This window comes from Tenrec ecaudatus, chromosome 7 (assembly GCF_050624435.1).
Source record: "Tenrec ecaudatus isolate mTenEca1 chromosome 7, mTenEca1.hap1, whole genome shotgun sequence".
Taxonomy (NCBI): domain Eukaryota; kingdom Metazoa; phylum Chordata; class Mammalia; order Afrosoricida; family Tenrecidae; genus Tenrec; species Tenrec ecaudatus.
The window spans coordinates 115,552,153-115,579,348 of NC_134536.1; the positions used below are offsets into that span (position 1 = coordinate 115,552,153).

General features: G+C 38.9%; 1 protein-coding gene across 3 annotated transcripts in view; it reads left to right on the forward strand.

The window, feature by feature from the left end:
• The first annotated feature begins 1,698 nt into the window (after positions 1 to 1,698).
• Positions 1,699 to 27,196, forward strand: part of HMGCLL1 (3-hydroxy-3-methylglutaryl-CoA lyase like 1) — a 197,250-nt gene continuing 171,752 nt past the window's right edge. For all 3 annotated transcript variants that reach the window (XM_075554054.1, XM_075554055.1, XM_075554056.1), the window contains exon 1: positions 1,699 to 1,806. In XM_075554054.1, coding sequence (XP_075410169.1) covers positions 1,699 to 1,806 — 108 coding nt within the window. The remainder of the gene's footprint in view (positions 1,807 to 27,196) is intronic.

Sequence of the window (27,196 nt, forward strand, 5' to 3'; positions counted from 1 at the left end):
TATACACAGTCTTTTGAGGACTTCTGATTTAGGGAACCATTATGCAGTAGATATTTTTTAATGTCTATTTTTCTCCATATCAGGATATCAACCTCTAAGTGGCTTACATTTGAAGCTATGTTTTCCACAACTTAAGACTTTGTTTCCATATTGTTGTCAAAATTATTGATGTTTTAATGATTGACTCCATTATTAAGGTTTCTGTGCAAATTGATTTTTGTTCCTGATGGATCCCTTTGACATCTTTCAAATGTTATATTTTCTGTTATATAATTGTGCTATAGTTTTCCCAATCATATATTATGTTGCATTTTGTCAATGATGGAAAGACAATAATAAGCTAGCCTTGTCAAAAGCAATACATAAGAGAGGTTTAGTTCTATGAGTTGGTTTTCATGTTTAGGGAAATAGGACCCGGAATTTTGGTGCCGTGAGACATTGTGATGGCAAGGCTTCACTTTGGCCGCTCAGAGCAGACACTCCAGAACAGCCCCCCTACTTTACAGCTTTGTGAGCACTATGATCTCATCTTCTTGCTCTGCCCAGTGACCGCTTGAAAGAATATGCATGTGACCTCTTCAAATTTGGGCCATTTTTCTTTAACCTTCATTTTGCTTAACTAGTGGAAGCTTCGCTCCACACAGGGGTAAGGGTGGTTTGTTTGTCATTTCTGGCTATGAAATGCCTTCCATCTAACACATTGTGTTTCTTTATTTGTTTTTTTTAATCATTTTATTGGGGGCTCACACAACTCTTATCACAAATGTTACAAAGTTGTCTTTGGATGCTGTCATCCATTATGCAACTGTGTGATAGTAACCCACTCCAGATTTACAATTGCTGTAGTAGCCAGAAGGGTCAACCGGTCAAGGACACCTGGCTGGGCCTCTGGGAGATCTTGAACAAGGTTATTCTTGGTGATTATGTATATTCAGGATACTAAAGGCATGCTGAGTTTTACAGTGGGACATAACAAGCGTGATAGGTCTGCTTTAAGATTCCTTTCCTAAAGCATGCCCTCTGAAGTTTCCTCTTAAGGACTTGTTTACCATTTGATGTGTGAACGACATAACCTTGAGGGGTTCCACCATTTTGTTCACTGCGTCTGTTTTATAGCTCAATTTCACTGCCGTCCCAATTTGCGTCAGGTACCTGCGACATCTTCCTGCAAATATACCCTCCTGTCTTTTCTTTAATTTTCCTATTTTACATGTATTTTAAATAGTTTCAACTAAATATATATTAAACATTTACATATATTTAATATTTATACATATTGTCATCAGTATAAACTCAACTGAGCTCACAGCTAGACACATTTACACTAAAGGTGTAGCTGTGAATGAAAAAACTCAACCACACATTACACACGTGCCCCCTTCTCTTGCATTAGACCCAGTTCCTTGCACACAGACGGCACCAGTAGGCAATGCAGATGCAGGCAGCTCTGTGTGCCTATGGGAGTGCGATTGGTTCTTCTCCACGGGTTCCCAGCATCCTGTGCAGGTGGCCCCGGTACTCTTCATCCTGCAGCGCGGCCGCCGCCCAGCTTCCCTCCCCGCCCCTTGGCGCCGCCGCAGTGCGCAGAGCTGGGCCGGTGCTCATCGCCCTCACCGGAGGCGCATTCGGTGGCTGCACAGTCCCCAGCGCTGTGCCCGCGCCGCAAGCCGCGCTGCCGCCGCAGCCCCAGGCCCTGCCATGGGGAATGTGCCCTCCGCGGTGAAACACTGCCTCAGCTACCAACAGCTGCTCCGAGAGCATCTCTGGATCGGGGATTCCGTGGCAGCGTCGCCCGACCCCGCGCAGGTACCAGCTTTTGGCTCCAGATGTCCCCGCCCTCTTGGCCACAGCTGCCAGCCAGCTTCTCCCCTATCGTCCTCTTGGTACCCTCTTTCCGTGCACCGCCCCTCTAGCCCCAGGGCTCTCCCTGCTGCAGTTGTGTCTGGTTAGGCCACACCTCTTAAAATTAGCTTTCCCATCCTCGTTTCTGTGAGTCCCACTGGCCTTTTGAGATAATGCGCAGCAAAATCCCCACAGATGGCCATGTGCAGGTCTCCTGTAGGAAATTGTGCCGTCTTCTTACTTATTCCTCACAACCAACACATCGGATTTGTGTCCTTGGGCAATCCGCCAAGGAAAGCCCCTTTATTCTCAGTTGCCGCCTAGTGCTGGGTATGCAAGACCAGTTTGTCAGGAGACAGAAAAATGAATGAAGCCAACAAGTATGGCGGCAGGAAGTTATCCAGCAGATCATTAATTCATCCCCGACGAGCTTATGTTTTAATAAATTGCTTGAATGGATTGTGAATAACAACAATTTCAAACAAAAATTTAGTACCACTTGATTCCTGAAAATTCGTACTAAGACAACAGACAACTTGGTGTCAGCCTCCTTAGACTCTCATACCAGCAAACAAAAGAGCCAGGCAAAGGAAAGGATCATTTCTGTGAAACAATTTCTTTTTCTTTTCAAAACACTTCAAATAAAAAAAAATAACTGATAATGTTTACATAAAAGTTAAACTATTAAAATGGAAATATAATATAAGAGATTGAATGCTACTTTATAATTACTGGTGCTACCTGTAAAATGTCTACTCTTGGGTAGTTTTGTTAACAAAACAGTAACCAGTATTACTTGTTATAGCATCTCAGTTCACTATGGCTGTAGCAGTGAATCCACCGTCCGATGTCAGATACTTATTTTCCTGTAGTTTTGCATTTTGTGTATTCTCAGTTCAGCATATCAGTGTATGCTATTGTAACCGCAGTTTTACAGATTGAAATTCAGCGTTTGATGATTTGAAAATGAATAGTTGGCTCCTCTTTACTTAGAAGATGGCCTCAGTCATCTTACTCAGAAACAGCCTGAATGTGTTAACAAGAGTAGAGGAGACAATAACCCCTGTCTTTTAACATGCCCGTGTCTTTCTATTTCATGTCTGTACACTAAATTTGAATTTTTCCATAATTTTTTAAGGTTCCTAACTTCTGTTTCCAATCTATCCTACACAATTGGGAATCCTTTATCTTTATTCCCTAAAACAGAGACTTTGTTGCTGGGTGAATATTAGTTTCTCTTTTGAGCCCTATGTTCTGATTTATGTATTTTGTGGACTTTGGGGCAGTGATTGAAGGTCGGCTGCTGGGGAGGATGTCTACCTTGTCCTTTTGAGGCATGTCCTTTTGAGTAGGCACTGCAAACTGAAATGACTAGGCTCGGTGATTAAGGAATGCAAGCTATAATATTTGGGGCCTTAATCAGGTCAGTGAAGACCTTTTGCTCCTTTTTGTTGAGAAAACAGAATCCCTCTTTTAAAATACTTTTAAAAAATCACTAACTGCTTGGACTGGGAATTCCCATGCATCCTTCAACCTAGCTTAAAATCTTTCCTTTAGTCCTATTTTTTCCCTTCAGAGTCAATGCCCAATTCTATGTGTTCTCACTGTGATTTATGCACAATTCTGATTTAATTCCTATTTTGTTTAACTGTCATAACTTGAGTTTTCATCATACTTGTCCTCTTCACAGCAGGAACACCTGTCACTTGACTGACCAGAGCTCCTTCTTTGACTGCTAACAATGCTTTCCTCCTGTCACGCCCGGTCTCCTTGGCAGGCTCAATGGCCTTTATCTGGCTGCTAAATCAGGTATACATGGCTGTTGATGCTCCTCCTAGGGCTTCTTATCCACACTCACAGTTTCAGTTATCATATATATATCAATGTCTTCCAGATTTATATTCCCATCTCTCCCCAAGCTCCAGTCCTCACATCCAGCTGTTCACTTGGCATCATCACTTGGATGTCTCAAAAGCAATTCAAAAAATTCAACATTTAAAAAATTGAATTCATATTCTCCATCCTGAATCCCTGGCCTTTCTCCAATATTTCCTACTACAGGGAACACATCCATTCATTTAATTATACAGGACACGGACCAAGAACTCCTTCCTTTAATTTTGCAATTTCAGCTCTTGAATTTCTCTCAAATTCCTCTATTCTTTGAACTTCATGTTACCACCAGCTTCAAAACGGGATGATCCCGCTATGAATTCCCGCTTGGACTGGTGCCCTCGTCTCCTTACTGCCCTCCCTGCATGCGTGCATTCTCCTCCTTCTTCAAGTCCCGGTCTATGAAACTAGCCAGAAGATGTTTTCTGCTTCAAACAGAAATAGCCTTCCATGGATCCTGTTACCCTTGAGAATGAACACAACCCGTATAGTTGCCGAAGGCCTAAATGATCTGCCCATTACGTCTCCGCAGCACCATCTCAAGTTATTCCATTGATTCTCACTGCTTCTCCCTAGTGGCTTTCTTTGAATTCTCCAGTACATCACGTTCCCTGTGGAAGTGTATGTTTCCCCTTCCCCTCACCTGCTAGGAAGAAGCCCTTCAGTTCATTTTATCTGATGCCTTCTTCAACGCAAATGATATCCCCTAAGAAAACTTTCCCACATTCTGAGGTAAGCAGCTCTTGCTGGACTTTCAATTGCAGAGCACATTATCCAATCTATATACAGTGAATTATATATTAATTTTTGTTTCATTTTAGTATTTCATACATTACCAGACTCTAAGCATAATAATATATATGTGCATGCACACACACATACACACACAATTTATCATAGAACTCTCAGAATCTAACAGAATGCCTAGATTGTTTCAGGTGGCCAGTTTATACTTGTTGAATGAATGTGTGGGCGCTTATATTGCTAGGCCTTAAGTATTTCATGGTTACGGATCATGATATCATTCTTAGAATTCTTCAGAACCAAAACAATGAGTGACACATGCAGGGCCATGGCCGAGACTTGTTAACTGGACCGTAGAGTGATGAGAATGAGGACTGGTGGTGACAGTTTGAGTTTAGTACTGAAAATGGAGAGACTGTTACTCTTGGTGAGTCCTTTCTTCATCTCATAAAACCCCCTTCCAATTGAGGGGGGAAGAGTTGAAAGGGGATTCTAGAAACGTGAAGAGACAGGATGCAAGTCAGCCAGTTGTTCACCATGAAACCTGACAAGCAGCATCGTGAGCAGCTGGTGATTTGGGATACTTTGATTGCAGGAGGGGTAGACACGATGTGCGGTGTTTTGAACGTCCCGTTGTATGCACTAGGAAATCAGAAGCCTAGCCCTTGTTCTGCCAACTTATTCTGTTACTTTTTGCAGGAAATGACCTTGGTCAACCTCACATTTTCAGTATGAACATTAGAGAAAACATTTCCCTGATAACTTATCGGTATGAAATTAAATGCATCCACAAAGGTTTGGAGCCTTACAAAACTTGGGGAACAGTTCTACTCCGATCTTTAGGGCCACTATAAGTTGGAATTGAATAGACGGCTTTAAAAACATTTGAACAGTTAATATTAATTCATATTTCAGCATCTCTGTTCTATTTTCTCTGTTATTCTTACTTCCTTTATCTCCATTTGTTCATCTGGTAATGTTTTTGTTCAACCAGGGAATGATTTCAATGTATGTACAAGTCAAGGTCTAGTGGTGATACCTTTTTTCACTTTTTCTTTGAAATTATTTTTGGTGTTCAGTGTTTAAATATATGTACATCATATGCAATAATGTGAATGAATATTGACTTCACACATGTATTCTGTATGATGAATTAAAAATGTAACAAAATACAAAACCACATACATCTCAAGAGATAAGTAGAAGCCAGAAAACAATGAAATCTGGTATTAGTATTATTTTGAATCCTTTGACAATAATGTATATCTTTTTTTAAAGATCATTTTATTGGGGGCTCTTATAGCTTTTATAATAATACAGGCATCAATTGTATTAAGCATATTTGTACATATGTTGCCATCATTATTTTCTAAGCATTTACATTCTATTTGAGTCCTTGGTATCAGCTCCTCTTTTTACCCTCCCTCCCCGACCCCCATCCTCATGACCCCTTGTTAAATTATACGCAATTATTATTTTCATATTTTACACTGACCACTGTCTCCCTTCCCCTGTGGTTTCTTCCCCCTCTTCTCCCCACTTTCCCTCTACCCTCTGATATCACTACTCCCATTTCTGTGCCTGAAGGGTTTATGTGACCTGGATTCTGTGTGTCCTGAGCTCCTATCTGCACCTGTGGACATGCTCCAACCTAGCCCCAGTGAAAACCCCTAAACAGAACCGGAGTCATGATAGTGGAGGGTGAGTGTGTTAGTTTGTGTACTTCAGAGAAAAAAATCCATAGATACTCATGTATAAGAGAGAGTTTTGTATAAAGGTTAAGTGCACATCAAGAAAAAAATCCCAACCAAGTGCTACCCAAGCCCACAAGTACAATATTAACCCTTTAACCCATATGTCTAACACCAATCCACAAAGTCCTCCTCCATCTCATAAAGCAGTCGCAATGATGCTGACTGCAGGAGTAAAGCTGAGTCAGTGAATGTATAAGCATCTCCATGCTGGCAGGGGTCTCCACATGGCTGCTCCAGCACCCAGGGCTGCATCACGGTAGGTCCATGTGGCTTTTCCTCAAGGATGTCTTCTTGCAGGAAGTGAGCCTTGCCAGTGAAAGGAGGGAGCTGGCTAAGGCAGCTGCACCCTGGTCCAACCATCAGAAAGCAAGAGACCCGAGAACTCAAAAGGCAAGGCTTACTGAGCCATTTATCCCTTTGCCTTTCAATTAATCCCACATGTGTTTATCAACCAGGTTGGCACAATAAACTAACTAGTTCAGTGAGGAAGCCTCAAGGAACCAGAGGAATATACTTCAAACTGGTTGACTCATCCCTTCCCTGTGACCCTTCTGTGAGGGTGTGTCATCAGTTACCAAAGTTAATTAAAATTTTATATATGGCAACTCCAATATTTAGATCTCTAATGGGTTATGTATCTTCTGATTTGTTAAGTCTAACAATATTTTGTTATATGTTAGATCTGTTATGAGAATGAGACTCACTGTATTTGAGTTGATATCAACTCATAATGACTCTTTAGGACAGGGTACAACTGAGTTTCCCTTTATTGGAGTAGAAAGCCTTGTCTTTCTCCCTAGGAGCAGCTGGTGGTTTTGAACTGTGCACATTTCAATGAGCAGTCCTATGTGTAACCTCTACGCTCCAAAGGCTGCTCTGAGAGCAATGATATCTATCATTTCAAGCTTAGAATTATAATATTCTTTTCCAGAAAATATATCATTGCTTCTGGAACAGTTTCAAAACCAGAGCAAATTTACTGCCAGTCGATTCTGATGCACAGTAACGCTATAGGACTGGGTGGAGTTGGTCCTATAGGTTTCTAAGACAGAAGCTGTTTACAGGAGTAGAAAATGTCATCTTTCTCCCGCGAGCAGTTGGTCTGTGGTTGGTCAACTGCTGGTCTGTGGTTATCAGTCCAAGTCTTAACCACAACACCATCAGCTGAAGTCCATTAGTGACTTAGGCTAATTTGAATCTGGGACAAATGTGAGAGCTCATTTTTTCTCCATTTTCATTCTTTTAGTTTATAACCCTTCATGGGTTCTAATTACATCTCTAGGTATTTTCCAGAGTCTGACTTTCTGGTTGTGACCTGAGTTCAAAATTTGTCCTCCTTAGATCAAACTTACTAATTATTCTCATAGCCTGTCACACGTTGGAGTGAAATTGGAAATTTTTCAGACACTTAATTCTATTCATCTGTGTTGGCCCCTGGATTCCACACTCTTTTCAGATCTCTAAGGCTATCAACCAGTGACTTTGTTGTTGTTAATGTTTTATCCAAATTGTATAGTTGTTTTCAGTGAGAGGTAAGTTCAGTGCATGCTCATCTGCCATTGTTGGGATAAAAATGCCAATTTTTAAATTTCATTAAAATAACATATACTAAGCATATTACAAAAAGTGCATCATCTGGTTACACCCTAAATAATGCACAAAGATTTATAGTATTAATTCAAATATCAAAGAAGGAATAAAAATGTTTGCTTAGTCCATTAAAGAGCATTGATTTTATGTAAAATCAAACTATTATATTAGTTTTATTATGAATTAGTAAAATCAAACTATTATGTTAGTTTTATTATGAATAAGTATTGTGAAAAATTAAGTGAGATACTTTTAAACATTATAAAAAGTATTATTATACCCGACTTTACAATCTGAATTTAGTTTAGGAAGGAGCCATATCTGACCTCTTCTGACTTCCCTTTTGCCAAGAGTCAGGGGTCACATACGCCTCTACTATTCATCCTTCATCACCTTGTTCTAACACCAACCTGTTCTCCCATGGGACTCGACCTTTGTGCTGGGTTTGAGAATTCATTGCAATGGCCGCATAAAGCTCAGGCACGACTCACAGTTTGGGGGTGGGGGGTATTAGAGAGTAAATGGGCCATCACAAGGCGGGAGTAGTAAGCAGTAAGGATGTAGGTGGAACCATTTATCCACAGAACACTTTTCCTCAGTCAGTAACTAACTCGCTCTTCAGTTCTTAGTCTCTTAGCCCTGTGATTCGTTGGTCTCTGCCTCCTTGGGTCTCCAGGAAGCCAGCCTACTGCCCTGCCTCACAGTCTCTTAGTCTCAGCATAGCACTTCTGTTCTGTGTCATGATCTCCAGGCCTCAGGGTCAGATGCCTCTGGTCTCTTCTTTTGCAGGTCCAAATAGAGATCTCCAATGGGTTCCACTTCCCATGGCTGTGGGACTTCTCTCTGCTTCTGAAATCACTCCTGTATGCAAATGAATGGCTTAGAGGAGTTTTGTTTAATCTTTCAGCATACCATGCCCCCAGGAAAACAAATTTTTTGACTTGATTCCCATGCTCTACTAAAGTTGAGTCATAATTGAACCTTAATTCTATTAAAACAGCAGAGAACTCTCTTTAAAATAGGATTATGGTCACAGGCCTACAATCTAGAAGGGCCATATTGACTACATAATTGACTATCTCTTAGTAAGTGTTGAATAAAATTTTCCAGATGAGTGAATCAATGAGTGATTAGATGTGTAACTCCTTTATGATATTTCATTTATACTGATATACATTTATTTCAGCTCTTTCCATCTTGTGGTTATAAAGCTAGTAAAGTATTTTTGTACTCTCAATCTTTTCTTTTGCTTTGATTTCTCTCATTTTCGGCTGTCCGCTCTTCACGCTTCATCTTAGAGCTCCGTAAGCCTTTATAGAAGTTTATTGTGTATTTTATGAGTTTATTAAAAACATATATTAAGTTATTTTATTAATTATTCTTTGAGATCTTACAGATATTATAACAACCCATAATTCAGTTAGATCAAGTACAAACGCTATGACCATCAGTTTAAAAATATTTTCTTTCTCCTTGAACTTTTTGATATCAGTTCCCATTTATCCCCTCCCTCTTCAACCCTACCCCCAGAAACCCTTATTATGATATTATATATACTAATTATTATTTTTGCTGTATTTTACACCATCCATTGTATCTGTTCACCTACAATTCTGTTATTTGTTCCCCTCAAAGGGAGTCATCGCTGCTGTCAGCTCCTCCTTCCCACTCTTCTTCCCACCTCTCTTCCCATTACCCTCAGAAAATCATTACTCCCATGACTGCTTCTGAAGTGGTATCTATCTTGGATCTCATGCATCAAATGATACTAACTAGACAAATGAACATATGAAGGTCTAACAAGATTATTGAGGTGAAACAAAAGCCATAATAGTAAGGGGAGGAAATATTAAAGAACTAGAGGATAGTTATATGTTTCATCAATACAATACACACCTTAGATTTATCATCCCTTTTATGTGGCCTTTCTGTGAGGGCCTACCCAATTACCTTACAGGTGGATTTTGGGTCTCCACTTTGTCCACACTCATCCACATCAATTTGATTGCTTGTTATTTAACTTCTGATACATATTTCTGTTGACACCTCATGATCACACAGGCTGGTGTACTTCTTTCATGTGGGCTTGTTGCTTCTCTGCTAGATGACCATGTATTTAACTTCAAGCCTTTAAGACCCCAGATGCTATATCTTTTGATAGCCGGGCACCATCAGCTTTCTTCACCACATTTTGTTGTGCACCCATTTTGTTTCCAGTGATTATGCCAGGAAGGTGAGTATCATACAGTGCCACATTATTAGAACAAACTGTTCTTGTACTGAGATAAGATTTAAGTAGAGTTCCAGGGTACATTTATTTCCTGGTTGTAGTTATATCTATATACATACATGGACAAATACACCCATCTTTATTTATATGTATTTATATCTATCTTTATACCTATATCCATATTTTTTACCTTCTTCTTCTTTCCACTTTTTCTTTTTACTCTCCTCCTGCCTCACTATCATGTTTACCAATCATTCAACTCTCCGTAATTCCTCTCAGATACATTTCAATTGATCAAACATGACCAGGAATGTAACACCCTTCTCACCACTAATTCTGTAACCCTTGCTATTGGCTCACTTCTCCCCACCTCCTCCTCTCCCATGCTCCACCCCCTGCCCCCAGAACCATTGGTCTCATCACTGTCTCCGTGGGATTGCTTAGCCTGACTCTCCTATATAGATAAGCACCAAAAGAAAAGGAGAGAGAGAGAGAGATACAAATAGTTCCAAGTTTACCTGGTATCCTGATCCAGAATAGATGTATCTCTCTGTTAAGTAGTGACCAGGACCTGTTGTGATCCATCAGTTCAATCGCCTTTTCTTTCGGAATTTCATATCCCAAGACCTACTTACCTAACAGCGTTTATAACCCTTTCGTCCTCCATTCATGTCTGAAAGGCATGCATCATACAAAACCCCATTGCTCTCCCTGCAGTCAGGTATGGAATGATCTAGTGCCCCGCTACTACCCTGTTACACCAATGTGCCCCCCTTGTGAATTACCAACAACCAATTCAGATGAGGTGCTAAGCACTGCCCCCAGAGTCAAAAATCTACAATCGGAATTCCACAGGGACTTTGTGGCTTTGCTCCCACTGCTGGTCGGTCTATTTGATTCCCTGTTGGTTTGCCCTCATGTGGGTGGGTCAGACCAACTGCCCCCCCCCCCCGATCTTCAGTGCCATCCTCTATAGCACTGTCATCTAGTGATATCATGTTTTGTACTGAGTCGGACCCTGCAGCCCACTCATTGAATGAGCTATGTCATCCTGGAGGATTGGCGCACCAGCATGAGGTCTATTCTCTCTCCCTTTCCTGTGGAGACAAAAACAATACCTCCCCTTGGATGGATTAGTGCCCTGGACCCCATTGCTGTCTATTCTCTTACCCCACCCCTCTGTATGTCTTAAAGGCATATGGGGGGAGGGGCACACATCTGTCAGCACAGGTGCTATCTGCATCTTTTATATATTTTTTATTGTTGATGTATGCATAATTGGGTTGGACTGACTCTTACCAGAGTATCTGGCTCTCAGCCTGGGAACTGTGCTTTATGTGCATTTTTCCCTACGCCCGTTCTGGTGGTTGAACTTACCTCAGTGGACTCATGTTGTACTTGTTCTTCTGTACTTTGTTAACTTCACTCACCCTAATATCCTCAAACCCTTTTCATGAGAAGAGGTGTGCACCTTTTCATCACTATTTTTTAGAGATGCACAGTACTCATTGTGTGTATATACCAGAGATTTTTACCAGAGATTTTTAATCCATTTGTCTATTTATGGAAATTTAGGCTGTTTCCAATTATTTGCGATTGTGAACTGAGCAGTGATGAACATTGGAGTGCAGATGTCTAGGCTTGGTATGTTTCTTATTTCTTCTGGGTATATGCCCAGTACCAGAATTGCTGGGTGATAAGGTAACACAATTTCCATATGTTTTGGGTATCGCCAAATTGTTTCCACTGTGACTGTATGTATCTACAAGACCACCAGCAATGAATGAGAGTTCCTATCTCACCACACCTCCTCCAACTGTTGTTCCTCTCTGTTTTTCTTCAATTGCTCTGTCTTTTTGGGTGTTAGGTGGTATTTCATAGTTGTTTTAATTTGGCTAATGATCAGGAACATTTTCTCATATATTTATTGGTCATTCAGGATTGCTCCCTTGTGAATCTTCTGTTTATAACTTTTTTCCATCTCCTCAGTGGGCTATTCATTTTTTTCTTCTTGTAAGCTTGCAGGATTCTATAGATTTTAGTAATAAGCCCTTTGATATGTCATTGCTAAATATATTTTCATTCTGTAGGATCTCTTATTAAACTCTTGATGAAGTCTTTCAATGTACACAAGTGTTTTATCTTTAATATGTCCCACTCATCTATTTTATCTTCCTCTAGGTATTTAGCCTTCCTTGTCACTGACAGACTATGTATACCCTGTACTAAGGTTCTTAGCTTTGTCCCAATTTCTCATTGTTCCTGATAGTTTGAGGTTTTCCTTCAAGGTCTGTGATCCACCTTGAATTCTTGTGTATGGGGTGAAATAAGGGTCTCAATTTTTCTGCAGGTCGATATCCATTTAAGCACCATTTGTTAAAAAGGGCAGCTTCTCATTTAATATTTTTGAGTCCTTATCAAAGATAATTTTTCTGGATGCTGCTGTTTTTATTTCTGGATTTTCTGTTCCTTTCCATTGGTCTATGTATCTATCATTATGTCAATCCCATGCTTTATTGGCAATGGTGGCTGTATAATTTGTTTTAAAGTCAGGTAATTCAAGCCCCCCACTTTATTCTTTTCTTGAGAGTATTTTAGCCAATTCTGGACTTCTTTCCTTTCCATATGAAGTTTTCCATTTCTTTGAAAAAAGGTGCTGATATTAGTATCGGGATTGCATTGAATTTATATAGTGCCTTCAGTGGGATTGACATCTTTACAATATTGAGTCTTCCAATCCACAAGCTGGAGATATTCTCCCAGTTGTGAAGGTCCCTTGTGGTTCCTTGTAATAATGTCCTGTACTTTTCCTCATACAGATCTTTTGTCTTTTAGGTTTAGTGTATCTCTAGATATTTCAATTTATGGTTGAATATTGTGAAGGTTACTACCTTCTTGATCTCTTTAACTCTAATCTCATTCATTGTATATAGCAATCCAACTGACTTCTGCTTGTTGATCGTGTATACTGCTACTCTACCATATTCCTCTATTACTACCTGGACTCCTACAGTGGAGCCTTTATATGATATATAAAATCATATCATCTGAAACAATGATAGTTACATTTCTCTCCCCAGATGAGTACCTTTGATATCCTACCATTGGCTTGTCATTATTTAGGACATCCAGGAAAATGCTGAATACAATTGGGGACCAGGGACATCGTTGTCTGGTCCCCTTTATCAGTGGGAATGATTTCATCTTTACTCTATTGATTGTACCTCTGGCTGTTGGTTTTTCATAGATAGCATTATTATATTGAGATAATTTCCTTCCAGTTCTATCTTTTTGAGTGTCTTAATTAGGAGTGGGTGTTGAATATTGTCAAATGTTTTTTCTGCATCTATTGATATTATCATTTGGTTCTTGTCCTTTTCCTTATCAAGGTAATGGATACTGTTGGTGGATTTTGAATGCTGAACCATTCCTGTATTCCCTGTATAAATCTCACTTAGTCATAATGAATTATTTGTTTTATATACTTATGTATTCTATTGGCCAAATATTTGTTAAGGATTTTTACATCAATGTTCATTAGAGATATTGGCTCATAGTTCTCTAATCTTATGGAACCCATTCTCGGTTTTACTATCACTATTATACTAGCTTCAAAATATGTTTTGGGCATTGACTGTCCTTTTCCATGATCTGGAAGAGCTTGTGTAGAATTAATGTTTTTCTTTCTTTAATGCTTGGGAGAATCCTCCCATGAAGCCATGTGGGCTGGACCAATTTTAGTTAGTAGTTCCTTGGTAACCATATCTATTTCTACTTTTGCTATGGGTCTGGTCAGGTCCTTGATGTCTATATGAGATAATCTGGGCAGGGTTTCTTTTTCTAGGTGTTTGTCCATGTGCTCCAACTGGTTGTATTCTTTGGAGTACAGACCTTTCTTGTTCTGTGTAATTAGTCTTTCATTTCATTAGGGCCAGTTGGAATTTCCCCTATTTCATCTCTCATCCTGGATATTGACATCTGCTCCTTCCTATCTTTTGTTAGATGTGCTAATGGTTTGTAGATTCTGTTAATACTTTCGAAGAACCAGCTTTTTACTGCATTGATTTTTCCCATTCGTTTTGTTTTCTCACTTATTTATCTCCACCAGGATTTTTATCATTCAACTCCTGAAGGTTTTCTGATGAGTCTCTCTTCTACTTCATATGTGCATTTATCACTATCAAACATCCACAGATAACTGCCTTTGCTATACCACATAGGTTTGGGTATGTTGTATTCTCTTTCTTATTAGTTTCTGGAAACTTGCTAGTTTGGACCAGTACTGACTCCTTTTAAAGATGAGAGTTGTTTAATTCCAAATATTTGCCCTTGTTTTATTTTTTTAATCTTTCTTTTGTTCATTCCCAGCTTATGGTGTAGTGGTCAAAGAAGGATGTCTGAGTGACCTTTATGTTTGAATTTACTCAAGCTTGACTTGTGCTCCAGCATGGGATTGATTTTCAAATATGTACCATATGCACTTAAAAAAGAATGTGATTTTTTTTGCAGTTGGGTGGAGAGCACTGAATGTGTCTATCATAGGAAGTGGTTAAAGGGAAAGGATTTTGAAATTAGGTGGGTTACCAATCAAATAAATCTCAATAGTTTGGTAGTAAATGTGAGTCTCATTGAGTAGTTTCAAACCCACCTGCTATCAAGTTAGTTCTGACTCCTCATGACCCTTGGTAGAGTTTCCAGGACTATAAATATTTCTGGGTGAAGACAGCCTCATTTCTGGTAGGCATTATGGCTAGTGGGTTTGATCCACTGACTTTGCTGTTAGCAACCCAACATCAGACAAACCATGGAATAATTACATTTTATGTTTCAAGTTTGGGATTTTAGGGTGTGGGGTATACTTTAATTTGGTGTCACTGTATATCCTTTCATATACAAAGCTTTAGGTATAGATAGCCTATTTATAGGCTGGCTCACAGAAAGTGAAACACCTGTCTTTTCATACGGATGGCAAGGGGTCCTGGTGATTTTTAAAGAGATGGAGCCATTTTATAGCCTCTTCCTACTTTAATCAATTAAAATATGTTATCTCAAAGGAGTTTCATGTTCAAAGGACTCTTATAGCAATAAGTCTACCATTATTGAGTTATCCATATGTAATAGGTAATGTTTAACTAATTAACATAGAACAACTCATTTCATGCTCACAACAACTGAGATGCAAAAAATTAAACATTTTTCAAAATATCACAAAGTCAACAGCTAGTGAATAGCAGAGATAGGATTTGAGCTCAGGTGTTTCTATTTCCACTGCCCACAATTTTCACCACTGCGCTAGTGTTTCTCAAAATGTTTACTGATTGCCCATGTTCACCACAGCATTGCTCACAATAGCAAGAAGATGGACACAATCTAAATGCCCATGTGTGGAAGGATGGAAAAATAAACTCTGGTTCATATACCCAGTGGAATACTACACAACATTAAAGAACACTGATAACATTGTGAAACAGCTCATGACATGGATGAGCTTGGAGGACATTATCCTGAGTGAAGTTAATCAACCACAAAAGAACAAATATTGTAATAAAAGGAAATGTTATAAAAGGAAAGCAAGATAATGTTTTTGTACCCACAGAAATGGACTTTGATGATTATCAGTGTTGCAAAGGACAGACAGGGAAGGGGAGGCCATGGATTATAGGGCAGACAGCTGTGAACGTGGGTGAAGGAGAGGAAAATGTTCTGCAAGTGAAAGAAAAGCAAAAAAAATCAGAGGGGGTAGGGCAAGCTATTGTGAGGTTTGAACTGCCATCTGATTCACTATATATATATATATAGTTAACTATATATATATATTAGCTGTAGTGATTGATAGAAATCACCTGAGGTGCTTATTGTATGTGCTGCAAATTCTGATTTAGTAGCTCCAAATGGGTGCCCAAATATTTTTGTTTTTATTTTGCATAAATTTGGAAAGCATTTGATGCTTCCTCCCCCAACTATCATGATCTCAGTTCTACCTTATAAATCTGGCTAAATCAGAGCATGGGCACAGGTACGGGTAAGGGCTCTTGACACAAAGAATCCACGACATATAAACCTCTCAGGAACAATAATGGGAGAATCAATACCATGAGGATAAGGGGGAAGATGAGGGAAAAAGGGAGAGTTGATCTCAATGATCAATGTATATTTTCTCCCATGGTGACAAGCAGCAGAAACATGAGTGAAGGGAGACAGCAGACAGTGTGAGGTGTGAAAATAATAATAATTTATAATTTATCAAGTGTTCATGAGGGTGGGAGGATTGGGGAAGAAGGAAAAAATGAGATGATCCCAAGGACTCAAGTGGAAACAAATGTTTTAAAAAGGATGATGGCAATATGTACAAATGTGCTTGACACAATGGATGTATGGGTTGTTATAAGAGCTGAAAGAGTCCCCAATAAAAATATTTTTAAAAAATTACAATCTAGAAAACCCTAAGGAGTATATCTACAACAATATCTGCAAATACGTCATAAATCATATAAATATAATCACTTCTCCAAATATGAATCGTAATTGCTTATCTGACAAAATTAGAGAAGCCCAGTGATGTGGTGGGTTACACATCATGTTGCTGACCATAAGGTCAGTTATTCAAAACCACAAGGCACTCCACAGGAGAAAGATGAGGCTTTCAACTCCCGTAAAGAATTGCAGTCTCAAAAACCCAAAGAGGAAAAAAAGTGGGAAGAAGGAGCCTTGTTTGGACAGCAGATTGTGCATTGAACTGCTAAACGCAAGGTCAGCAAGTAGAGTTCATTAGCAGTCCACAGGAGAAAGATGAGGCTTTCTGCCCATCATAAGCCAGGGAAATTTAAAGGGCCAGTTCTCCTCTGTCCTATAGAATCGCTGTGAGTCACAGTCGACTGGATGGCAGTGAGCCTTTTGAAGTTTGGAAAACATTGTGCTGCAGGTGACACTGCTCCCCTTCCATCCCTGTAGCTACTGTCCTTGGATTTGATGTCATATCATGCTTCCCCTACTCCTGTCTTTCTACAGGCCTGGCTGGCTGTGCCCAGCACATGAAAGACTCCTATGAGCTTCAAACTCTTTTCCATCTTCTTTGGGTTTAGGACTATTGCCCTGCCTGAAATAGAATTGCATTGAATACAAACGGAAAAACAACTTGGTTTCCAATAAATTTCCTGCTTCTTTCAATCTCTGATACTTTCTGTCCTTGGATTTCTGTTTGTTTCTGATTTCCTTGCTTTCTGTGATTCCAGCTGGCTTGTCCATCCTTCCCCGCCCCCTTCCCCCTTCAGTGTCCTTGTTTTTTCATCAGCTCTGAGCTCCTGCAAGACTTCTGGCTTCCTCTATGCCTATTCAGTCTGTGCTGCAGCTCTCCTGACCCTTCCCTGCTGGTCTGCTCCCTCCCACCCCCCAAGCTTAGCTTTCATTGTTGTTTCTCTTTTTCCCAAATCAATAAGAGGGCTAGACTCATGCAGACCCAAACCTTTATGCATCACTTTCATCTAGCAGATGGTCTTTCAGAGATAAAGCAAACTCATCTAATTGGAGGATATTATTTTAACAAAAATTCTGATTACGAAATCAGTGTCCTACTTGTGTAAAGCCAGAGGAGTAAAAGTCATCTCCCGGATTGTTCACTTTTCTCCTGCTTTTGTGTGTAGCTTTGACTCAAGTAGGACACACACATTGGCAGTGCAACTGAGCTAAGTTCACTTCTGGAAAAATTTTGTTTGGTCAAGATTATGCTTACGAAATTTAAGTGTCATTAGACAAGACTTGCCTTCTCTTTATTTCCTATACACCTGACTGCTTCTGATATGTAGGTCATTTATCCTTGCTTAAGGATATTTGATTTGTAGACAATTACATGAGGGTACTTTTCAGACACCCTCAGGACACTTTGGGATATTACCATTTTTATAGTTATTATTACATAAAGCCTAATCATAATCTCTCAGCAAGCAAAAAGTCATTTTATAATCACTGAATGAATATTTGCCATCTTCCCTTCTAAACTTAGGTATACATATTTATGTGAGCAATCCAAATTTATTCCTCGGTGGGCACATAGCATTAAAAATGATTTCTCCAGTTTCTACAATATCTATTTGCTGGTTTTCACTTTGTTTCTGGTAGGAATACTGTTAATCAAGTTCCTGAAACAGTATTTTGGAATCCGGCCTTCTATAAAAAGTATTGTATGAAAAGATAAACACCCTAAAATATATTTAGGGTTGTTGTTAGGTACTGTAGAATCTGTCCAGACTCATAGCAACTCTATGCCCAATAGAACAGACAAGACTGCTCTGTCTGTCCCGCTCCATGGGTTGGTATATGAGGCCCATTGTTGCAGCTGCTGTCAGTCCATCTTGTCTAGGGCCTTCCTCTCTTTTGCTGCCCCTCTCCTTTAGCAACCATGATGTTTTTTCCCAGGGCCTGGTCTCTCCTGATAACATATCCAATGTATGTGAGATGAAGTCTTTCCATCCTCACTTTTAAGGATCATTTTGGTTGTACTTTTTCCAAGACTAATATATTTGTTCTTTGTACAATCTATGGTACTTTTAATATTCTTCACTGGTGCCATAGTTGAAATGAATTGTTTTTTCTTTGATCTTCCTATTCAGTGTCCAACCATTTAAGTTTAGAGAGGTTTGAATTTTTAGTTATTCATTAAAGGGCACAGGACAAGGCCCTTAAATACTGGTTACTCTAAATGAAATGGCTTATTTTTTCTCTTATCTATATTTAAACTCTGATCTACCCTGGGTTCACAATCACAATAATATGCTGGAATAACAGTAGTTTAATAAGAAGTATACACCAATGTAGTTAGGGAAGAAGCCGCAATGTATGTAATCCAATGAAAACACAGGTCTGCATATGTGTTCTCATTTTGTGCTTAGGTGTTAATGACAAGTGGGATTTGAACTGGTTGAAGATACTTCTAGCAGAAAGAATATGGATAAAGATTTATGGGAAAAACTACTATCATGAATATAGATATATTCATATGTACATATGTGTATATGCATGTGTGTGAGTATACATTTCCAACTTATCTATCTGTCTTACAGGAAATAAAATATACAGATTAAAAGGTTCTATAATATTAATAAATATTAATTTTTTTCTAATTTGGTTTGATCACTTTCTTATACAAGTATAAAAAACTGCACATCTCTTATATCCTTTGCCTCTTAATGACCACACACTAATTCTCATCTTGGATTTATGAATTGAAGCAGAAAACAAAAACAGATTCACTGCCATCAAGTCCATTCTAAGTCCCAGGGACCCGTCAGACAGAGGGGGCTGCCCTATGGTTTTCCATGACTGTAAATCTTGAAGGGAGCTGAGAGTCTCCCCTCTCTCCCTCAGAGAAACTGGTGGTTTCAAACTCCTGGCCTTTTGGTTAGGAGCCCAAAGGCCTTACCAAGTATGGTTGAATAGATTGCAATGGCCGCTTCCTATGTAATATTTATACGGTTTTATTGAAATCTTCTCAATGAATGCAGTCTTGGTGGTCTAGAAGTTATGAGATGGGTTGCGATTCACAAGGCCAGCAGTTCAAAACCACCAGCCTCTCCCCGGGAGCAATCACCACCCTTTAAAGTATTGATTCTCGTGTAGGTTTTGAAATTTTCGAAGGCAGCCTCATGTTTCTTTCTTTTTATAATCAATCCTGAATATAAATCAACACTGATATAGAGAAACACTAAATTATTGAAGTTTTCAAGGATTTGCCTTGCTTAGGTCCACAATCAATTCTTATGAAAGCAGTAGTCAATAGAGGAAATGACATCCTGAATTGGGTAAATCCATGGCACAAAACTGCTTTAAAGTGTTGGAAAGCAAGGAGGTGACTTTTAGGACAAAGGTGTGCCTCACACAACCTGGAGTGTTTTCAGTTGCCTCCTGTGCATGTGAGAGTTGGACAATGAATAAGAAGGACCCAAGAAAATCAATGCCTTTGAACTGTGGTGTTCACAAAGACTATAAAAGTACCATGACTGCCAGAGATGGACAGATCTCTCTTGCAATAAATAAGTAGAGGCAGAATGCTCCTTAGAGGCGATGAGGGTGAGACTCTGTCCCATGTCCTTTGGACACGCTATCAGGAAAGACCGTCCTGCTAGGGAAGGACAGCACGCCTGGCTCAGTGGAGGGGCACTCACAAAGAGGAAGGACCTCACAGAGCTGGACGGACAGAGGGGCTGCAGCGATGGGCTCCAACACAACAGGAGGAGGATGAGGCCTTGGGGTGCTCCATTCTTTTGCACCTGGCATCCCTATGCATTGGCACGGACTGGCGGGCACCTAACAATGACAGTAACAGCGACAACACGCTTAGTACTTTTCTCTCTTATCTGTTATTTTTTTTATAGTTGAAAATATGTTGACCCCTCTTGGCACGGAGAGGAGCCAGAAGTGACTCCTGGGAGGTTAGGGGTGGGATCCTGGGTTGTTGTTCTATTGCCAAGAGCAGGAACTCACTGCTGAAGTCCTGGGCAGAACACACCAGCTTCCAGTCTACTTATTGACACCACTCAGATAGTTTTCTATTGGATTTCATAGATTCCCAGGTTCTACATAGACATTTGGCTTCATGTTGACTTTTTTTTTTAATCATATTATTAGTGGCACATTCATACAACTCTTATCATAATGAATACATACATAAATAGTGTAAGGCCCATCTGTACATTCATTGCCCACATCATTCTCAAAACATTTGCTCTCCACTTAAGCCCCTGGCATCAGCTCCTATTTAGGCCCCCTTCCCTCCCCGCTCCCCTCTCCTGCATGAACCCTTGATAATAAAAATAAAGAAAAGAAAATATGTCTGTTTTTAAATCCTGGTGATCATTTCAGGAAGTGTTCAAATCTAATCCCCCACCACCACCCTTTTTTCCTTTCTGACTACTGTTTGAAAAGTTAAAGAACGCTGAATTGAGCTTTCCATTCATTTACCTTGAGTTTCTGCTAAGTAAGTTCACTCAGTGTGCAAGATGGATCTTCACATGGCTCGGTTTTATGGGAGAAGGAGTAGAAACACTGAGGGGTGTCATGAGACCCACAGGCTTAGGCAGTTTCGCCGTTGCGGCATCTGAACTGTGATCTAGGATTGGGCTCGGTCTCCCACCGACAGTAAGTGCATCGATGGCACCGTGTGCTTGTCACTTTCCAAGTCATGCTCCCTTGGATTTGTGAAGTAGGAACACGCAGATGCAGGAAACTCCAAGCACATAAAGCCGCCTGTACTATACATTTCGCTCTATGAAATCAGCATTTTATAAAGTCTTTTTGGTGAGCTTTATTATAAGCAGTGGGGTCTAGGAAGCTTGGCAAAGAATGAGACCGGAAACCCCAAGGAGAGCATGTCTGTCCCACGTCTTCCCTTCTGGGTTTTCCTTCCAAATGTTTTCGGGTTTTGAAGGAAGTAGAGTGGCTCTCTGCCACCACTTTCATAATCTGTAACCCACTGGGTGTACAGAGTCCGGTATTCACTTTTTAATGTTTTTGGCTTAAAAAAAACAAAACTAAAAAACTAAATCTGTATTCACTTCACTGTGAAATAGTAGCTGATTATAGGTTACTTCTGAAGTCAAAATATGAGTCTTATTTTAGCTAGACACAATTTCTGCTTTTTGAGAATTTTGATTTAAGGGCCGAGAATTTCCTGATTTTGAAAATGTTACAGGGCTGCTCAAGCCTTCCATTTCACAGAGAGCTGTGAACCTGGTCAGAACGCAAAAGCTGAGGGTAATTTGTGGCCCCGCTTGCATAGCTTTTAGAACTGTTTTTAAAAGACTTGCAAGATCTGTGGAGAAACAGATGTAGTTATTCAGGGTTTCACCCATGAATGTCTGCTATCACTTAGTCCCTATTCCTTTATACAAATTTCAATATTTAATTTAATATTATTCTGCAGAATATATGCGCTAAGATGTCTTGAAATAAAAAGCAAACAAACAAAAACCCTTGAGCTAGAAGGAATAGAAAATAAGCTTGCACGTGATGGTCAGAACACTGGATCTTTCTGAGGGAGCTTTAATCTGTCTTTTAAATCTATTCGTTCTTTAAAGATTGTATGTAGATGTTGACCAATTGTTTTGAAATGTATAATTATTTTTTAAAATGTTTAATCAGAGAAGCATTATTTTGTTATGGTGTTAAGAACGACTTCAAAAAGTTTGTGGAAATCGTCAATTATCTTTCAGTTCCATCCCCGCCCCACCCCCCTTGAGCTTTTTGAAGCTCCTTTGTGTTATTTTGCTACAACTACTATATTCTTGTAACTTGTTTAGTGCATGGAAAAAATAAAGACTGTATCCAATACAAAAGACCAAATAGCTCTATCTCTTAATGGAATTATATGAATAGGTCTTTAGGAGTGGCTATAACAATGATTATTATAGTAATATCAACTACAGATTTCAGGGGGTGGCATTCCATTGACTGTATTAAATGTCACAGGATGACTTACTATTTGCGTTTACATAATAATAGAACTTCCCTTCATGAGGCTTGGCCATCTTTCCATGTCTTCTTAGTGTTTCTGAACATTTTCGTCAAGGCCCTGGATGGTGAGGTGGCCCTGAGTTTCCCTGTGGCTGCTGCAGTAGCACATCCGATCTTCTTTGTACCCTGTGCTAGCAAGCCACAGAGGGCCAAGGGTGGCTTCATTTCATGGGAGCACAAGGCTCTCAGGACTTCACAGCCTCCAAATATCTCATACCACGTCGGCTCTTCTTTTTAAGGCAAGAGAATCTCAGGCGCTTTGTCTCAGCTTGGTGGGAAATGAAAATGAAATAACATCCTTTAAAACATTCGGATCAACTCTTACAGAGCTAGTTTTGGTAATGTCATGTGTAATTACTGGTAATATTTGATGTAATTTAATGACTCAAAATATATGTGTGTTAGGCCAGATTGATTTGAGAAACGAAATCCAGTGACACTCATCTATGGACAAGAAGGAGGTTTATATTTTAATATCAAGAAGTACTTATCTATCAAGAAGGCATTCCAGTCCAGTCCAGCTCTAGTCCTTAAGTCTGAGAATAATTATATTTTGTCTTTGGGATGTGTGTTAGCTTTCCTGTTTGGGGTTTAACATATCTCCCCTCCCCCAGCACATATCAAAAGCTGTTGAAAACACTAATTTATGATTCATTAACTATCAGCCTAAACAAGCATACAAACAATGTCCAAATCTTTGAGTGTCTTCCAAGTATTTATAAATAGTATTAATTATTATGAACACAAGCATTTATTGGCCTTGAACATTCTGAATAAATTTTAAGTGATTTACAACATGTACATGCATGTTTACCTACATTTGAAATGGTGCCTTCTTTATCCCTTATCTCTGTAAGTGCATGATTGTCTTTATGCATGTCTATGGATAGGAATATATGTACACTTATTTTAATCGTTGCTTTGGGTGCCATCAATTTAGCTGTGACTCAGAGCAGCCTGTACAACAGATCAAAATTCTGCATCTCCCCACCATTGTCGTTATGCTTGATCACCTGCTGCAGCTATTGTTGGAGGCTTTTTTTGGACCTTCAACTTTATGAAGCATGACGTCCCTTCCTAGGGACTAGTTTCCCTGGACAGATGATATGTCCAAAGAAAGGAGGCTTCATCTTGGCATCCTTGCCTGTAAGGGACATTCTGACTGAGCTTTCTCCAAGGTAGCTGTGTATATATTTGGGAAATCCACAGTACTTTCAATTTTCTTTGTCAAGACTAAAACTCAATACATCAAATTCCTCCTGTCTTCCAGATTCAGTGTCCAGCTATCATACGCACCTGAGGCAGCTGAAATTACCATGACTTGGATCATGCACACCTTAGCCTTCAATGTGACATATTTGCTCTGTGACACTTTTAAGAGGTCTTGAGACCTAGTGACACTGTCAGGGTAAATGTTAGGTTACTAACAGCAAAGTTAGTGGTTCAAACTAACCAGTTGCTCCTAGGGACAAAGGAGAAGCCCTTTATTCCTGTAAAGATTTGGGTAACATCTAGGACAGCCGAGAGCTGAAATTCACTCAAGGGCAGTTAGCTTATGCAGCAGATTTGCCCAGTGCACTATATCATTTGCTCTCTTACTCCTTCGTTAATATATATATATATACACATACACACGTTTATATATATAAACATATATATAGACATACACACATTTATATATAATATATAAAGTATATATACTTTAATATATTTTATACTTTATATATATATATATCTTCTTTAAGGCTGCTTGTAGATCCAAGTAAAATGGAATTCTTGACAACTTCAATCTTTCTTCAGTTTATTATGTTGTTTTCACTTGGTCCAGTGGTGAGGATTTTGCTTTCCTTTGCCTTTAACTATAACCCATACTGAAGACGGTAGTCCTTGATTTTCAGCAGTAAGTGTTTCAAGTCCTCTTTGCTTTTAGAAAGCAAAGTTGCATCATACGAGCTTTCATGTTTGGGGTTTAGTATATCTCCCCTCCCCCAGCATATATAAATAGCTGCTTAAAACACTCTTTTATCTTGCATATTGTTCATTATTTTTCTCCAATCCTATGTTCTGCACTTCTTCATTTAGTTCATTTTCTCAAATTATTTTATCGTCATACAGATTGAATAAATATGGAAGAAAGAACAACAATTCTGACACACACCTTTTGTGGTTTTAATCCATGAAGTATCACCTTGTTATACCTCTTGGGTTTATATATATGTTCCACCTGAGCACAATGAGATATTCTTGATTCCCATTTTTGAAATAATAGTTGGAATAAAATAATAGTTGTGTTTTGCATAGTTGATAACCTTTATCTAGTCAATAAATTACAAGTGTGCCAATATCCATCTGACGTCAGAAATGGTGTCTTTCATTTCTTGTCCTCTTTCTATTGTGGGCTGAGTTTCTGGCTGCTCCCTGCTGATGTACCGCTGCAACCATTTTTTAATTACGTGATAAAATTTTAGGTTTAGCTCGTAGTAATGATATGATCAATCATTTCCACATGCTTTTGAGCCACCTTCCTTTGAAATAGGCACAAGAATATGCTTCTTTCATTTCGGGGGCTAGACAGTTGTCTTCCAAATGTTCAGGCATAGTTTTTGAAATATTTCCATTGCTATCTTATCAATTCTTGTTTTTTCCTAATGCCTTCAGTGTAGCCTGGACTTTTCCCTTCGGTTCTATTGGTTCTTGATCATATGATCTCTTTTTCTTTGTTAATTCAACATTTATTTCATACGAAGTATATTCCACAGACTGGACTTTTCTCTATGTGCTGAGGACAAATTGGCAAACAAGAACATTTATTGAGCGATTATTTTTGGTGCAGAAACTATATATTTCTTTCATCTTCTTTTGATGCCTCCTACGTCAGTCAATATTTTCACATAGGACCTTTCAATATTGTATCTTGAGGCTTGAATTATATTCAATAATATTGGTTTAATGTTTTTAGGAGCCCCTAGATGCTACTAAGTGTTAAACATTTTACTACTAGCCAATATGTTGATGTTTGAACCCACAATAAGACACTTCGGGAGGCAGGTCTTGTGATCTGCCTCTTATTCTCACATGGGATCACCCTAAATTGTACTCGACTGGATGACAACAAGAATAGCAATAAGTTGTGGTACGTCTTACATCAATGCACCATTTTCAATGTTAGAAATTTGAGAAGAGATTATTAGTTAACCAAAGTACACAGAGACATCATCACATGAAGTAATTGAGCATATTTGGGTATAAAAGTGAAATAATCAGAACTGAGGGAACTACTAAAAAATGGAGTTGTTGAGAATAGAGCAACCTGTTTAATCCACTGGACACACTTTCACTGATTCTGTTGTAGCTGTCCTGCTTGCTCAGTACTTGATTGCTTAGTATGTTCTTTGTGCACATTGAGTGTTTTTGTTGGCATTGTGAGATCGGCATTGGACTATTATCCACAAGGTCGACAGTTCTAACCCACTGGTACTCTCTTGGAGAAAGATGAGACTATATGTGTGTATAAAGTTTCGAATCTCAGAAACTCTCGATAGAGTTGATATGAGGCAGATGGACTCATATCTTGATAACTTGATAACAGATTTTTATTTGGGATGGGGACCTCAATATATTATTGAATTAAAGTTTCAAATCACTGTTTTAAGGTGAATTTGGGAAGCAAGCCCTCCCAAGAGAGAATTCGTCAAATCTTGATTAATTTGCTGAGGGATGAGCTGAAGCCGGCGCCCTACAGTGGCAGAAGATGTACAGGAGCTTAGCAAATCCTGAGGCCATTCCTGGACAACCCCCAGGCATTCCTTCAAACTATGCAGTATTAAAATAGTGTGCCTGTGTGTTTGTGTCCTTCAGTATACTTTATGTAGGTATTCCTAGTATTTGTAGTTCAGTATCAAGAAATATGTTTAAAGAATGATAAATTAACAGAGAATTCAGGGCTGTGATTTACAAATGTGTATATTGTTAGTTTAGTGTATACTTAGAAGATCTATTTATAATGGTCCAAGTGAAGGAAGATAGAACTTTTAATTTAAAAATAAAGTAGTATGTGAATGGAAGCTATTAGAACATTTTATTTAATGGACAGAACTGTATAAAATTGAAGTTTTCATTTCCTTATTTTTCTGTATCTACTTAGCCTTATATTTATAGTGATTTTATCCTGGCTATAATTGATATCCATGGACTTTTATTTAAGTGTAAGCATATTGAGTATTTAAAAGTTGACTGGTTAGAGATCACCAACTCAACTTAAAGAATCTGGAGTCTGTCCCAGGAATCTATATTTTAACAAGAACTAGAGAATATTTTTATGTAAAATAAAGATTCATAATGACTTATCTAAAGGGATAGCCCATGACTAACAGCTTCTATAGTCTATGTGGAAAACAGCCAAATGAGGTGGTTTGGAATTCATCTCACTCTAATATTGTAATGGCCTTAGTTTATAATTTATGACTAGGAACCTAAAATAGGTGAAATTGTGGAACAAATAAGATCAAAGGATTTCAAGTGATTTTTTGAAGATAAGAGGGCTTAATTATAGTCAAAATTATTAATTGCATGAGAATCTTCTAGGTATAGATCATTTTGATAAACATTATATGCTTTAATTTTAGAATATGATATTTGT